The sequence below is a fragment of the Corythoichthys intestinalis genome, chromosome 15 (genome assembly GCF_030265065.1).
Source record: "Corythoichthys intestinalis isolate RoL2023-P3 chromosome 15, ASM3026506v1, whole genome shotgun sequence".
Lineage (NCBI taxonomy): Eukaryota > Metazoa > Chordata > Actinopteri > Syngnathiformes > Syngnathidae > Corythoichthys > Corythoichthys intestinalis.
The window spans coordinates 25,707,835-25,723,082 of record NC_080409.1 but is presented as its reverse complement, the minus strand read 5'-3'; the positions used below and the strand labels follow the sequence as shown (position 1 = coordinate 25,723,082).

The 15,248-nt window shown below is 36.9% G+C and overlaps 1 protein-coding gene across 1 annotated transcript in view; it reads left to right on the top strand.

Moving 5' to 3' along the window:
• The window catches only part of metap1 (methionyl aminopeptidase 1), a 24,589-nt gene extending 9,341 nt beyond the window's left edge, over nt 1-15,248 (top strand). Inside the window, exons 4-11 of the mRNA XM_057859468.1 lie at nt 3,816-3,876; nt 10,102-10,193; nt 10,284-10,367; nt 12,949-13,087; nt 13,568-13,699; nt 13,886-14,029; nt 14,113-14,178; nt 14,910-15,248. Coding sequence (XP_057715451.1) covers nt 3,816-3,876; nt 10,102-10,193; nt 10,284-10,367; nt 12,949-13,087; nt 13,568-13,699; nt 13,886-14,029; nt 14,113-14,178; nt 14,910-15,076 — 885 coding nt within the window. The 3' untranslated portion in view covers nt 15,077-15,248. The remainder of the gene's footprint in view (nt 1-3,815; nt 3,877-10,101; nt 10,194-10,283; nt 10,368-12,948; nt 13,088-13,567; nt 13,700-13,885; nt 14,030-14,112; nt 14,179-14,909) is intronic.

The following is a 15,248-nucleotide window of genomic DNA, read 5'->3' as shown; positions in this document are numbered from 1 at the left end:
CAGCAATAAATAATAATGGAAATCTATATATATGACAATAGAAAGAATACCGTAGCTGAATATGTGCTACATCCCTAATCTTCATATAGAAAGAAGACCACAAATTATACTTTGATCTGATATGCACATTTTATTATTACATACACAAACACGCACTTATATTGCATCAAAATTAACTTTGTCTTGCAATATCAAAAGAAACTTTTACAGCATTAAAAAAAAAAAAAAAAAAAAGTGAGTTGGCTTACCTCTGCTCGTCGATGGCGTCACCCACGTGTTCAAATCCGTCACTATCTTCACTCGAGGACTCTTCCGAAGAAGACGATGATGACGAATTTGGACCACCCTCTTCCTCAAGTTGATCAAAAAGCACAATTGCTTGCGCAAAATTTAGTTTTCCGTTCATCCTCAAAGTCACACAAAGTCGCTCGCCCGCTTGCTTGATTCAAACGGCCGTCGCTCGCCCGTCGCTGCGTCAGAACACTCCTGCCTCTCGTTCGGTGGAACCTCGCACGGCAGTTATATTTATAAAAAAAAAAAGAGTTCGTTTGATTTGTGTTTTTTTCATGGAGCTTCCGTTTTGAAAAAGGACAAGAAATTATGGAAATATAGACATAAACAAATGATCCATGCAGCGTTTTAATGTTTTTTTGAGAGGACAATAAAACTATAAAACTTAAATGACAATATCTCACGTTTTAGTTGGTCGATTGACTTCAAATAACAACGAGAGTAAACCGCAACTTCCGCACTTTAAAACGAGACCAACCAACGGCATGTGGGTGACGTAATTAAGACGCGAGGGTGCTTCAAAGACGACGTGCGCTGAAGATGCGCCGGCGCGTCCTTCGACTCTCAAGGGTTAAATAGACTGCATATTTTTATGATCATTATAAATTTATTTACACAACGAAATAACGCTGGAAAAGTTTGTTAAATATAAATAAACAGGTGCGGTTTTGCAGACTCGCAGAGGGGAAGATTAAAAAGGGCGTATAGGCACGCTCTGGCTCTGCAATGACCATACAGCGCCTTCTTTTTTTAAATCCAAATTATTTATTTTATAACAAGTATTCCTTAGTTTATCATTCATACATCGTTAATATATAGTTATTTCAAAAAGTTGGCGAGAAAGAACCCTGGCCCGGCCCGACGTAATAATTGACATTTTAATTTTGGTCATGTTTTCAGTTTAATTTAGCTGTTTCCAGCTTGCTATGTTTATAATTGCGATGTTTGTTTACCGCTTTTCCTTTTACTGCGAAGAGGGAGGAAGTTACATCGGCCGCCGCTATGATATTTATGTCATCAGCCATCTGCTGTGACCCGGGAATTTAACGCCTGCTTTCACGCACACTGCTTCCCATGTCAGTCGACACGGGAAATTGTTTTCACACACAACTGCTACACGGTTAAGTAAGTCCCGCGATATTCCCGTTGTTTTGGAGTATGTGATAGGGGCTTAAGTTAGATCCAGAAACTTTAGGTTGCAGTTTATGGGTCATGCGAAGGCAGTGGACCTGCTTAAACATTTCGGTTTGCCTTTCGAATGAATGTGAATTTCGCCGTTTTAACTCAAGAGTTAGCCATGTTCACTGGGGTCTTGGCAGGTGCACTAGCGTCTAGCCTGTTACAGAAGATGGCTGGTCTGAGTCCTGTCCTACTCTTCTTTTTGTCTTATTGTGTGTGTGTGTGTTTAAAACAATTCTGACAGACTTTATAATGTTACTTTAAATGTGTTTTAATTGTATCTTCAATATACAATATGTGCATTCTTTTGTCAAACACACTAAGTAATTGAAGTTAAATTTGATGTTCAGTTCTTTATTTATTTAATATGGTTCAATATGATCTAAATAATGGGTGCAAGAAAAGTATTAATTTTCAGTTGAAATGGCATTAAAAAGGTCTTAAAAGTCTTGAATTTAGATTGATCAATTCTGGGGGGACCCTGATGAATACTGTAATCTATAACATGTATTGTTTAAAGGTGTACTCAGTTTACTATATTTACCTCTGTACATCCATGTTACAGCTGGGTCTTCCTAAGGCAGGCAGTTACTGGATAATTTCAAAACTGATAGAAAATATAGTTTCATAATTTGTAGTTTTATGCATTTATTATGAAAGTTAAACTGTGAAAAATAGAGGAAAACTTTGCATGTCGATTTACAGTGTAATTTGTAGTTTTATGCATTTATTATGAAAGTTAAACTGTGAAAAATAGAGGAAAACTTTGCATGTCGATTTACAGTGTACGCCCCTGAATTGTCTGCTCGTGCCCCTAACATTTTGCCACTGTGCATATAGTGAAAAATGTTAGTCTGGACATATAGTGAAAAATGTTAGTCTGGCGCGCTGCTCCAGACTAATTTGTTTTACTAGAAGCACTACCCCCCTTTAAATGTTAAGGGCGCAAGCAGAACTATGTCTAATGCAAACTAGATATTTTCATTTCATCATATCTATCCTTTTCATTACTGATATATACTGATGCATACATGATTACATACCCCAAAAGCCATTTTTTGCCTGTTTTCTTCCACCACAGCTTGGAATCCTTATCAGGTTTTGTGTTTTCTGTTGGAACACACTTTATTAGGGAAAAAATAAGCACCAATGTGCATTAGGGCTGCAGCTATCGATTATTTTAGTAAGTTCGAATAATTACATAATGCCGTTGCCTCTATATCTTTGCTGCGGTAACACCGAGAATTTCCCCATGGTGGGATCAATAAAGGCCTTCTTATCTTAATTGAGTAATCAGATAAGGAACATTGAAAAATAAAATGCCTGAGCTGAGCCTCAAACAGTATAAAAATATAAATAAAAGTATAAATAAAAATATAATATATAATATAAATAAAATAAATAAATGAGGAATGAGCGAATGCATTAAAAAAACATTAGCTCAAACAAAAACTGTTAGTCTTAATAGGGAGCAGCTAGATTCCGCCATGTGAAATGTTATATCACATTCACTTTTGCCACTAAAGGGCAGTGTATCCACCCAAATCAATAAAACTAAATGCAAACACTTTCAAAACAAACCATTACAACGCCACTTTAATTAAACGAATACTCGAAGCAGCAAAATGTATTTCGAATCTTTTATCTACGTAATCGAATTACTCGATTTAATCGTTACAGCACTAATATTAATGCATGCAATTATTATTCATTTTCCAAGAGTTGTGAGAGATAGCCCCAAAGTCTTTTTCACACATTAACCAAACACAATAGGGCTACTTTATAAAAATTAAAATAAATCTCCCGGTTCCCCTAGAAAATGTATTTTCTCTCCTTAAATATAAATGTGTGTATGTATATATTTATAATTATAATAATAAAATCCAAGACTATAAAGTTGTTCTCTAAACACGTTTAAAAAAAAAAACAACTAAACAATTCAAAACATTCAAACAATATAATGTGTTACTTAGCTGATGGAAAACCACTGAACTAAGACCAGCAGGGGTGTGTTGGTCTTGCCAATAAAAAATAGGCGTTTCAGTGACTGGTCATTATTTACAGATTGCACCACAAATAGATGAAGTTAGAGAATAGGAATGCAAATTTCATGTTCATGGCTACTGCCCGTAGTTAGCTGGGATAGGCTGCAGCACCTCCGCGACCCTCGTGAGGAAAAGCGGCATGGAAAATGAATGGATGAATGGTTATAAAATACATATAGTAAGCTTGTTAGTCAAAAAGTGAACTCTCTTGACTAGAGGGTTCCTTTAAAATAAAGAAAATTAAATATATTTTAAAATCGTCTTGGCTAATGTGTTGTCTTTGACCCGTTTTCCTTTTAGACACCTTTGCGGCCTGTACCCAGTGAAATCCAAAGACCTGACTATGCTGACCATCCTAGAGGTAACCATCAAAAACAAAGGGGGTGGGGGGGTAGGGGGACATCTAACTTGGAATTTAATTGTTGGGGAAAAAAACCCTGGTAAATCTCACTGTAATGAAATTCCATCAAACACAAACGTGAATGTAACGTACAGTATTACCGGTCTATTGTTGATGGAGTTCATGCTGCACCTACATGATTTCTGAGGTTACAGAAAATGTCAACATGCTGCACAACAAATAATTGAGTGGTGATTTGACAAGATTTCAGCCCTGTAAAAATCAAAGGACGGGGGATTAAATTTGTAGGCTAGCTCGTGTTAGCAGCCTGCGGCTCCCTTTCTTACTCTACTGCTTATACTCTATACCTGAGGTGACAGTGCCATCTACTGTGTGGGTTCCCCAAGTCTTACCACTAAGACCTATTTTTACAGTTTATTAGTCCCCCAGGAATCTGCAGTTAAAATGCGTTGATTCTGCAGAGAACGATACTGAAACGGCGGGTACCAAATATTGATAATGCGACTGGAAAGTTTGTTCACCTGCTAGCATTAACCATTCCAGATCAACAGCAGCCTCAATGTTTTTTTAACCATAGATGTCTGTTGTCGCTGATTTACAATTTAAATAAAATTTTATGTATTTTTTGGTTTATTTTATTATAATTTTATTTTGTACTTTAACTTTCTAAACTTGACTGTCTACTTTAAAGCAAAAACAGAAGTAAATATTCTTAAATCTGATTTTTTTTTAAAATTAAATTTTTGCAGCAAGGGGTTAAAAACAACCTAAAATCGCCGTACTTTTAATCAAATCAAAGCAATAAAGATGAACGATTTATCTTTATTATTTACAATACCAAACATTTATGATATAAATTAATAAATGTCAACATTGTACAGTTGATGTACTAGATAGCAATGGTTTCATTGTTATCATGGAACTCTTTGTTCATTTAATCCCACCAGTTTCATGATTCGTCACGTGCAGCTCCTTATCTTATAATTAATACGAAGGATTTACAATGTCATCCCGTTTCAAGATACAAATAACAATAAAAATTGTCTGCAACTCTTTCTGCTGAAATTTCCATACTTCTCTCTCCCTCCGATAGTTGTAACCTGTCTTAAAATTCTCTTGGCAACTCATTTAGCGTTACCATGGCAACCTACACCCTTGTCATCTGCCTGCATAGATCCTTACTCAGGTAGCCATGGTTACGATGTCTTTTCATTCTCTTGTGATGCTTTTTCAGGAAGAACGCATAGCCGTGCTTCTTACAATAGCGTTAACATCGAACTGGTTCAAAATCATTTTTACACTATTGATAATTGTCCTTTTTCACTTTAATCAGTGCAAAACAGTAATTGTTAACATTCTGAAAATATTTTGGACATTCTCACTTTAAGCTTAAGTAATGTTTGATGGTGGCACTCAACGCTGTGGACCATTAGGGTTGGTTAAAAGGGGGCCTAGATTGTGCAGAACCTAAGGTTGAAAATCACTGTTGCCGAGCAACTGTTGATGTTCATAAAGTAATCATCTTGATGACTTCATAAATTATTGATCAGTAAATGCCTGATGACTCCAATGCTTTGACCAAACAAGACCCTTTAGTGCCTTCAGCACCGTATCTGTTTTGAAACCTTGTTGAATTTTTAAACATTGGGATGTCTAAACAGTCTGAAATTGCCGTATTATAAATTTCACAGACAGCACTGTAATACTCTTCTTCATTCTACATCTACTTGCCTTGTTTATCCTTACTCACCAGCATGAGTGTAGGGCTGGTCAAGGCTTTTAGGGTGCTTTACATTGTTATTTATGTTTATTTATATTGTTTATACTCACAATCAGTCCTGCCCTCTCAGCCGCAGCATTATTGTCACATACAAATAATCTTTAGAGCCCAGATGGCTGTGAATTAGATAGTTGCAAGCAGCGACTTAATTTGCTGTTGCTCAAATCATCTGCAAAATGCATACCCCAGAGGTATTCTGTTTATTTTTCTTAGCCAGCCAACATTTTATTACCGATATTTGGGCCGTTTACATGGTGACGCTGTGACACCAAGACGAAACGATTGTGTTGATGACGGCGAAAATGGAAGGCAAAAATGCAAGCTTTTTGATTCCGGCCTCAAAAGCAGAAAGATTCGATTGTGAGGCTTGCTTCTCAACCATATAAATTAAAAGCTTTTGCGCCGACGTCAGCATTCGCACACGTCCCTTTGGGCATGCGTAGCGCTGCTACTAGACATTGAAAAACGTCAAATACGGCAAAATGTCTATGGAGGACCAGGAGTGCAAAAATTCAATAAATAAGTACACAATAAAATAAGTAATTAAAAGTGTCATTAAAATGCTTTTATTTCAATATTTATTTCAATTTTTATTTATTTATTTCAATTTATATTTATTTATTTCCATTTTTATTTATTTATTTCCATTTTTATTTATTTATTTATTTCAATTTATATTTATTTCAATTTTTATTTATTTATTTTGATTTTTAATTATTTATTTCAGTTTATATTTATTTATTTCGATTCATATTTCAATATTTATTTATTTCAATTTATATTTATTTATTTCAAAATTTCGATTTTAATTTATTTCAATTTTTATTCTTTTATTTCAACTTTTATTTATTTATTTCAATTTTTATTTATTTATTTATTTCATTCTTGCACTCTTGTTCTTGTTGTTATCATGTAAAAATGATGTCGGAGTTTAGAGTAAAACTACTTAGAAAACTGCTATTTATTTGTGTCATTTAGCCTTATTTCAAAACTTGATGAAAAAAAAAAAAAAAAAAAATCTGGTAAATATCCAAGGACCATTCCACTTCTGAGTTATATGAGTTTCCCGTATGCAGACATCAGCCCGTTTAAAGGCGCTGGCCGCGCGATGTAGAAGCCACAGACTGGACTCCACCATGGGCTGCTGGTGGAGTTCTCCTCAGAGTGTCCTCGATTAAATTTGCTGCTTCTCTGAGCAGCTCTGGGCACATTTTGGACATATGTATGTTTTGCTTGGACAACACGCGAAATGCGTCAAAGCCTACTACCGCTACGCTGACCACGCTACTAATCTTCGTCGTCTTTGTGATTTTGAGGGAGCAATTATTTTTCAGATTATACGGATCTACACTGCCACCTTATGTATCGGGTGTACATAAAAATTAGCCAATGCCTCAGGCGTCAATCTATTATCTGAGATCGACTAGTTAAGACTTGCTTTGCTGAGCAACCAATCAGACGTTAGAAACTTTGACGAGCAAACGTGATAGATAAAATTATTTCATGGTTGCACCTCCAGAGGAACAAGAGTGCAAGAATGAAATAAATAAAAAGTGACATAAATAAAAGTTGAAATAAATAAATAAATGATGAAATTAAAAAAAAAAAATTGAAATAAATAAATAAAAACTGAAATAAATAAATAAAAATTGAAATAAATAAATAAAAGTTGAAATAAATGAATAAAAATTGAAATAAATAAAAATGAAATAAATTTTGAAATAAATAAATGTAAATTGAAATAAATAAATGTAAATTGAAATAAATAAATATTGAAATATTGAAATAAAAGCATTTTAATGACACTTTTAATTATTTATTTAATTGTGTATTTATTTATTGAATTTTTGCACTCCTGGTCCTCCATAAATGTCAGCTTTAATTTACTTTACTTACTTTTTTTTTTTACGTTGATTTAAATGCTGATGATGATGATGATGATGTTGATGATGATGATGACAAATGACAATAAATTCAAATTCAATACTCTTATATACTTTAATTTAAACATATTTAATGTTCGTGTTTTTGTGCCTTTTGGAGCAAAGAAGAAAAAAAAACGTCGACACCATTGCTTTGAGTGGGCGGCTATGTTGTTTTCCAGGCTAAGGAGGTTGCCATCAAGAAAATGCATCATTGGCTGTCACCTTGTAAAACTGCACTGCCCCCTAGGGCCTGGCATAAATACGACAACGTTTTCACACGGATTTGCAACGTCGTTCGAATGGAGAGGGAACCAAGACAGAACCATAAAAATGCAAATGAAATTTGTAGTATTCTTCACCATGTAAACGTCCCCTTAGATTAATTTGACGCCATCTCTTTCTGCAGCAATTACTAATTCAAACTAGGCCTGCAAGCAGGACTGAACGGGCCCTCGCAATCTAGCGCAACTCGGACATCACGCAACTCGGACAGTGTGCAGGTCTGGGTGGTGGCAGATCCTCCTCTCTAATCATCTCATTAAAATCTAACATGCTCGAAAGTCGCCTCTTTACATTCACACACCTAAGAGATAAAAATCCCTATTGGAGAGAGTACTACAAAAAAGGAGCCACTACTGAGCTGTGCAGCCAAGCCCTAATTCAAAACAGAAATGAATCTTCTAACTGGACCAATTCGACCAAGTGTGCCAAATTTTGTGGCTCTATAAAATGCCTGAGTCTCTGGAAAAAAAAAAAAAATTCCTTTTAATGGCGAACAAAGGGTCATCACGGCAACAGACAGAGACATGTGGACATGGGCCTTAAAATAAGTATTTCAAAAGGTCTTGAAACTACAATGACCAACCTGAAAAGAACTGGACATGTATTGGAAAAACGAGTGACTTTCTATTGCCACTAGTTGGCGCTGTAGGGTTGATGCAAATGACCCCTACAGGACCCTTCAGAGTATGACTCAACAAGCACGAGATGTTTGGTGCAGTTATGTTGTAGATCTTCCAAGTTATGACTGTTCAAAACTTGTGGTGAGACGAAATAGCTTCAGTCATGTTCACTTCTCCTGTTGCACCCTTCTGCTTCAACCAAACCTCAGTATTTTTCATCAGGCACCTGAACACATGTCTCATGGCTCCCCTGATGCAGGTTTCAGGTGAATTGATTTTTTTTCCTTGGAGGAGGAGCCTGTTTTGTAAAAAAAAGGCATTTCCTGTTCCCACTAGGGGGCGCAAGGGCTAATGGGTAATATTTCAATGCACTCGTGTTAAGGGTGGGATACCGCACATACATGCCAGATATGAAAAAGATTGAACGTTGTGTCCGACTTTGGCACCACGCTCAGGTCAGACCCATGAATGAAAATGCACCATTTTGAAAATTTTAGATCTCCTATGTCTCCTGAATAGTCTCACCAATTTTGAAAATGATCCAACCAACTCCTTCTGTGATAAGGTCTCAAATGTGCACCGTTAATTGATACATACAATTGCACATACATGCCAGATATGAAAAAGATTGAACGTTGTGTCCGACTTTGGCACCACGCTCAGGTCAGACCCATGAATGAAAACGCACCATTTTGAAAATTTTAGATTTCCTATGTCTTCTGAATAGTCTCACCAATTTTGAAAATGATGCAACTAACTCCTTCTGTGATAAGGTCTCAAATGTGCACCGTTAATTGATACATACAATTGCACATACATGCCAGATATGAAAAAGATTTAAACGTTGTGTCCGACTTTGGCACCACGCTCAGGTCAGACCCATGAATGAAAACGCACCATTTTGAAAACTTTTAGATCTCCTATGTCTCCTGAATAGTCTCACCAATTTTGAAGATGATCCAACTAACTCCCTCGGCGAAAAGGTCTCAAATGTGCACCCTGTAAATCGATAAAAATTTCATATTCGATCCAAAATAACCGATTTCCTGTTGGGTTTGGAATATGGGTTCCAATGCTTTTTTGGAGCGGTTTTGGACAAGGTATAGACTCCCCAAATAACATTGCTCTACGCTGACAGACCCTAATGTTATAGGCCAATTTTAAAATTTCAAGGGGGTGCCAGTGAGCCATTGCGTTACATTTTTTTGCAACGTTGCAAAATTATCCAAATTTACAATTTTCCACACGTATGTGCAAATTTTGGTGACTTTTCGTGCATGTTCAGGCCTCCAAATTGGTCGTTTTCATTTGCCCTGAAAAAAAATAAAATAATAATCCTTTGCAAAACAATAGGACCCTCGCACGCTTAGTGCTCGGGCCCTAAATTTTTAGTCGTTCTTTCAATCAATGGGACCGGTTGTTTCCTACGACAATGGTGACGCCTGGTCAAGATAGAAACAATTATTTGATCGTATGTTTTTCTTATTTTTATCGATTAAGGCCACTTCTTGACCAGTCGCATTAAAATATAAACTAATTCTTTCAGCAAGTTTGAGTTGGACAACGATAAGAAAAAAGTGAATAATGTAATAAACATTTTATACTTGTTTTTCCACAGGGATGTCTGAATCTGAGCAGTTTCTGAAGGGATCATCACAGATCAAGATCCTCCCTCCTGAGGACATTGAAGCCATGAGAGTGGTCTGCAAGGTATTATGTTCTTTTATGTTACATGCACTGACAGCCCTTGATGTCACGGACCCCCTTTCATTTATTATGCATTGGGACTGTCAATTACAGCTGGCACGAGAAGTTCTGGATATCGCGGCTTTAATGGTGAAACCCGGCGTTACAACAGAAGAAATTGACCATGCAGTACATCTGGTACATGTGAACACACATACAAGTTACCTTTTGACAATTGTTTGGAATAATCACTTTAAAACTCATTAATAATCTCGGACAGGTGAGGTTTTATTTTCAGTTGAGATTTGCAATGTTTGACATTATTGATGAGGAGACCCAAAACAAGAAACACATCGGCCATTTAAAGTGCAATTGTGTCATCCTTTAATGCTTGCTGGTTGTAGTCCATGTTACATTTCCAGTGTTTTGTATCATTAGCTTTAATAAGGTTTTGTTTCATTGTAGTGAGTAATTAAATCTGTGATTAAAATAATATTTACAGATAATGCTTCAAACTCAAGGCACAGGGGCCAGATCCAGTCCGCCACTTAAATTGTTGCCCACTAAAATAAATCATGTTTACTCTATATTTAGTGCTTAATTGATTTTTTTTCATTTTTGCTAAACCTTGTTTTACACTAAACCAAAGTTGGTTGAATATATGATATTTAGAATGTGGGAGATACTACTTTTGAAATGTACATACAGGGCAAGGGTCGCGTTAACCGAATATTTTCTATCGTTGACCGGTTTTTTAAAACGGTGACGGAAAAAATGGAAGTCCATCTGTCATTTTGACAGGTTGCAATTCACACCCCAGACCACAGGGTAGCGAGTGAGCATATTAATTAGCTATTGTCTCTCTTGATGCATGATGTCGTTGGCCTTACTCGGAAAAATGTCAAGGCAACTGAGTGTTTGCCTGGCACGGCCAGACAGTTCTCCCTGTGTTTTTCAAACACTGAGAGAAAAGTCTGGGACCCAGCCCAGGAGTAGGTACAAAATCGATCGACAAATCAGATTTGTTTATTTGCGTGACGTGTTCTTCACGAGCAATGTCACTCTTGCGCACCGAAAGTCGTCTCTACAAGAACACGGATGGCGAACGGGAGAGCCGAGAATATGTTCCAATCCGCGGTAAATTCAGTTTTAAATGAGCTAAAACATATCGACATGAGTCATTGACAACAGTCTGTCTCGCGCTAGCCATGTTGAATAAACTCCGCTCTCCTTGTATTTTTACTTCCGCGCGCAAGTCCCACGTCCTGCCCTCGTCGCTTTGCTCACGGCACGTCTGCCCGTCGCTGATTGGTGCACTCCGCTGTCTGTTTGCCTCTTGCTAAGCTTGTTCGGACGGAATATTAATTAAAAATGATTGAAAACTAAATACTATTGAATATGTCATTATTATCATTTTAAAAATGTAAGTGACGGGTAAAAATAGATTATGACCGAATTTTTATGACACTGTCAGTCAAAATGACAGACAACGAAAAAGTCTAGCGCAACCTCTGATACAGGGAGCTTCCACCCTCTCCCTCTAGTTTCTACATGGTAACCACTAAGCCTGTCGCAATATGCAGTAAGTCAAATTATCACACGGTAAATAGAAATGAGGGCGGTCATTTTCCTGGCTGTGATTTATCGCCGCGTGCGTGCGTGCATACATCCATGTGTGCGTGCGTGTGCTGCGTGCACTCGGCACACGTGCGTGTTGATCACATATGAGACTCCAGTAGCTTTCACAGATGTTTATTGGCCATCGACACGCCGTGGAATTACAGTTCAGCTATACAAAATAAGGAAACACTTCTATATTAAACATTGTAAAAGCTAGCGTTGCTACATTGAGGCTAATGGAAAAAAAAACAATGTACTAACCACTTTAGTCTGCTATAAAACATTGACAGTCTTCTCCACAAAGCAAAATTGTGGTTAAAAGGTGACACATCAAACATGAATTAAAGAATTTGCAAGCGATGCGAACAAAAGAAGAAAAAAAATGTTATTACTGATACAAATGAACAAACAATCTTATTACTGATACTGATACACCTTGCATGACGAAAGAGAAGTACATTTTGTTTTTGTTTCTTTTTACTGAGTGTAAAGTTTACGGTTAGTGACTTCGCAAAAGCACTTCAGGTGAACATTTCAAAATAAAGTATGTCATGATCAGATTTCTGGAGGCAAATAAATATACTTCAGATTCTACACTAAGAATAAATTTAAAATGACACCCATTATGAAAATTCTAATTGGCAATGATAATATGATGTAATAAATTATGATGATTTGGCTTCAAATTTGTTGCATGCACACTTTGGAGGACAAGATGAGTCATTTTGGATGATATTAACACTTTTAATGGGCTCTAATTGGCAGACAACAAAAATGACTGGATTTTTCACCAATTTCATATTCTGCACCCAACTAGCTTTAAAATGACTCATTAAGCAATGTTTTTTTTATTTATTTTTTTTTTTTTTAATATTTATAAATTTTAATACAGTTTGTTTTATTTAAGAATAACAACCTATTGCGTTTCAATAGGTTATTTATATATTGTCACTATATTCGTGGTTGAATAGGTTAAAAAAAAGGGGGCAATAATATCGCATATTGCAATAATTTATGAAACAATATATTGCCTACTAAAACTTGTTATCGCGACAGGCTTAGTAACCATCAGTGACAAAAATGAGTTTAACACTGCGATTTACAGGTTAGTTAGATTTGCCCCCTCATCCTTAATTGAATCCCTGCTTCTTCTGCCCAGGCTTGTAATTCAAGGAACTGCTACCCTTCTCCTCTCAACTATTATAATTTCCCCAAATCCTGCTGCACATCCGTCAACGAAGTTATCTGCCATGGAATCCCAGACAGAAGACCGCTACAAGATGGTGATATTCTTAATGGTATGCTCAATCAACATTTGGGTGTTCATGGCACCTGTTTGTACTAACCTTTTTATGCAAGTCGCAATTTACAGTCCCGTCTCCTTCAAAGTGTTTTGGAATAATATAAAAATGATATGTTTATATCATTTTATAAATTTAAATTTCACTCACGGGATTAAATTGCCCCATGTCTAAATCGAGAGTCAGTTTACAGTATTTTTTAAATGAATATTCAACTTAAAGTTTTCAATTAGAAACTCCTCTTGTGTCGTCTGACTGACTTGCCATTAAGTGATCAGCATGATCCCACAAGACAAATGATGTCGTTAACTTATCACAGTGGTGTTCCTCCATTCATATTACCTGCCTTCCAATTTGCTCTTATTTCCCACAGTTCTGTCAACAGGCCTGAAATCGGCTGTATTATACCCACTGCTTCTTTGATACATGACAAAATAAGGGTGATTGAAATAAAAGTCTGTCTTCTCTTTTGCGCAGTGGACATTACTGTCTACCACAATGGTTTCCATGGTGACCTCAATGAGACCTTTTATGTTGGAGATGTGGATGAAGGAGGAAAGAAACTAGTTCAGACTACATATGAATGCCTTATGCAAGCTATTGACTCTGGTAAGGACTGGTCTTTTACTTACTCTTTTGGCCGTTTTATGCCCTACATTTATATGTTGGATTTAGAATGACCTGTAATTGTCTTTTTTGCTCCATCTGTGCAAATGCAGAGTAAATATTTACACATGAACGTAATTGTTAGATAATAGGATGAATTGTCTGATGTTGCTTACATTGCCCATACAGTGAAGCCTGGCATCCGGTACAGAGAGCTTGGTAACATAATCCAGAAGCATGCTCAGGCTAATGGCTTCTCTGTGGTGCGGAGCTACTGCGGCCATGGCATCCACAGGCTTTTCCACACCGCTCCAAATGTGCCGCATTATGCCAGTAAGTTGCACTAACATTAATAATTCTTATTTCAATTTTTCAATCATCCTAATATGATTTTTTTTCTGCCTTCACTTGTCCAGAAAACAAAGCCGTTGGTGTTATGAAGCCAGGTCATGTGTTTACCATTGAACCCATGATATGTGAAGGTAAGTCTCAATTGATGAATTTGACATGCAGTTATATCTTGTGATCATACCAAATAAATGTGAGCATTGATAAAATGGATGCACAATTGAATTATAGTCCAATTTAACACCAGATTTAGTCCAAACCTAGTTACTAATAAAGTCAAGTCCATTAAATAATCAAGTAAAACATAATGATAAGAAATTAATTATTTTAGAATTGTGTATCTAGTTGTCCTCGATCTTGGACCCCTTTCTTGCGCCATGGGCAGAATTCGTATGAAGATATTATATTTGGACGGACCTGCATGGAAACGCAGCTATTAAGATTTTTTTTTTTTCTCTCTCTGCGCCCCGATTCCAAATGGTTTGTGCCCGCTATCCGTCCGACTAGAATAGATCCACTCCATAGATCCATATTTAGAATCATAACAAGAGTATTTAGTGCTAAGCTGACCATGGTGTGTTGTATGATGAGTATGATTGGGTGAAAAGGAATGAGAGGAGATTTTTTTTCTTCTGCCTTACAACCGCGTTTAAAAAGTGAGTCCTGCAGTTCTATGCAGGCAAACTCGATCGGGCTGTCTGAATTTTAGTCTATGCTGCAGTCTGCTTAAATTGGATGCCTGTTGTCTGAAAAGCCATGATTTATGGTTACGTTTTTTTCTCCGCGTTTCCCGTTGGTTTGCTCGTGTATTATGCCAACGCCTTATATACCCGTGGTTAATAAGGGTGTACAATCAACATCTCAGGTGGCTGGCAAGATGAGACCTGGCCCGACGGTTGGACAGCAGTCACTAGGGACGGGAAGCGCTCTGCCCAGTTTGAACACACACTTCTGGTCACGGAAACAGGCTGCGAGATCCTTACCCGCCGCCTTGAAGACAATGGTCAGGCTCATTTTCTGAGCCAAGTGTAGACCGGACTGGTACGCACGCACTGAGGACTGGACTAAGCGGACGTGGTGACATCCAGCATTCTGGGTTTCATGTACGCGTTCACACATGTTCAAACAAAAGAATACTGTTTCTGGAGTTTACATTTACTGTGGCTCTCGTTTCTTTCAATTAAATATCAGCCCTCAAATTAAA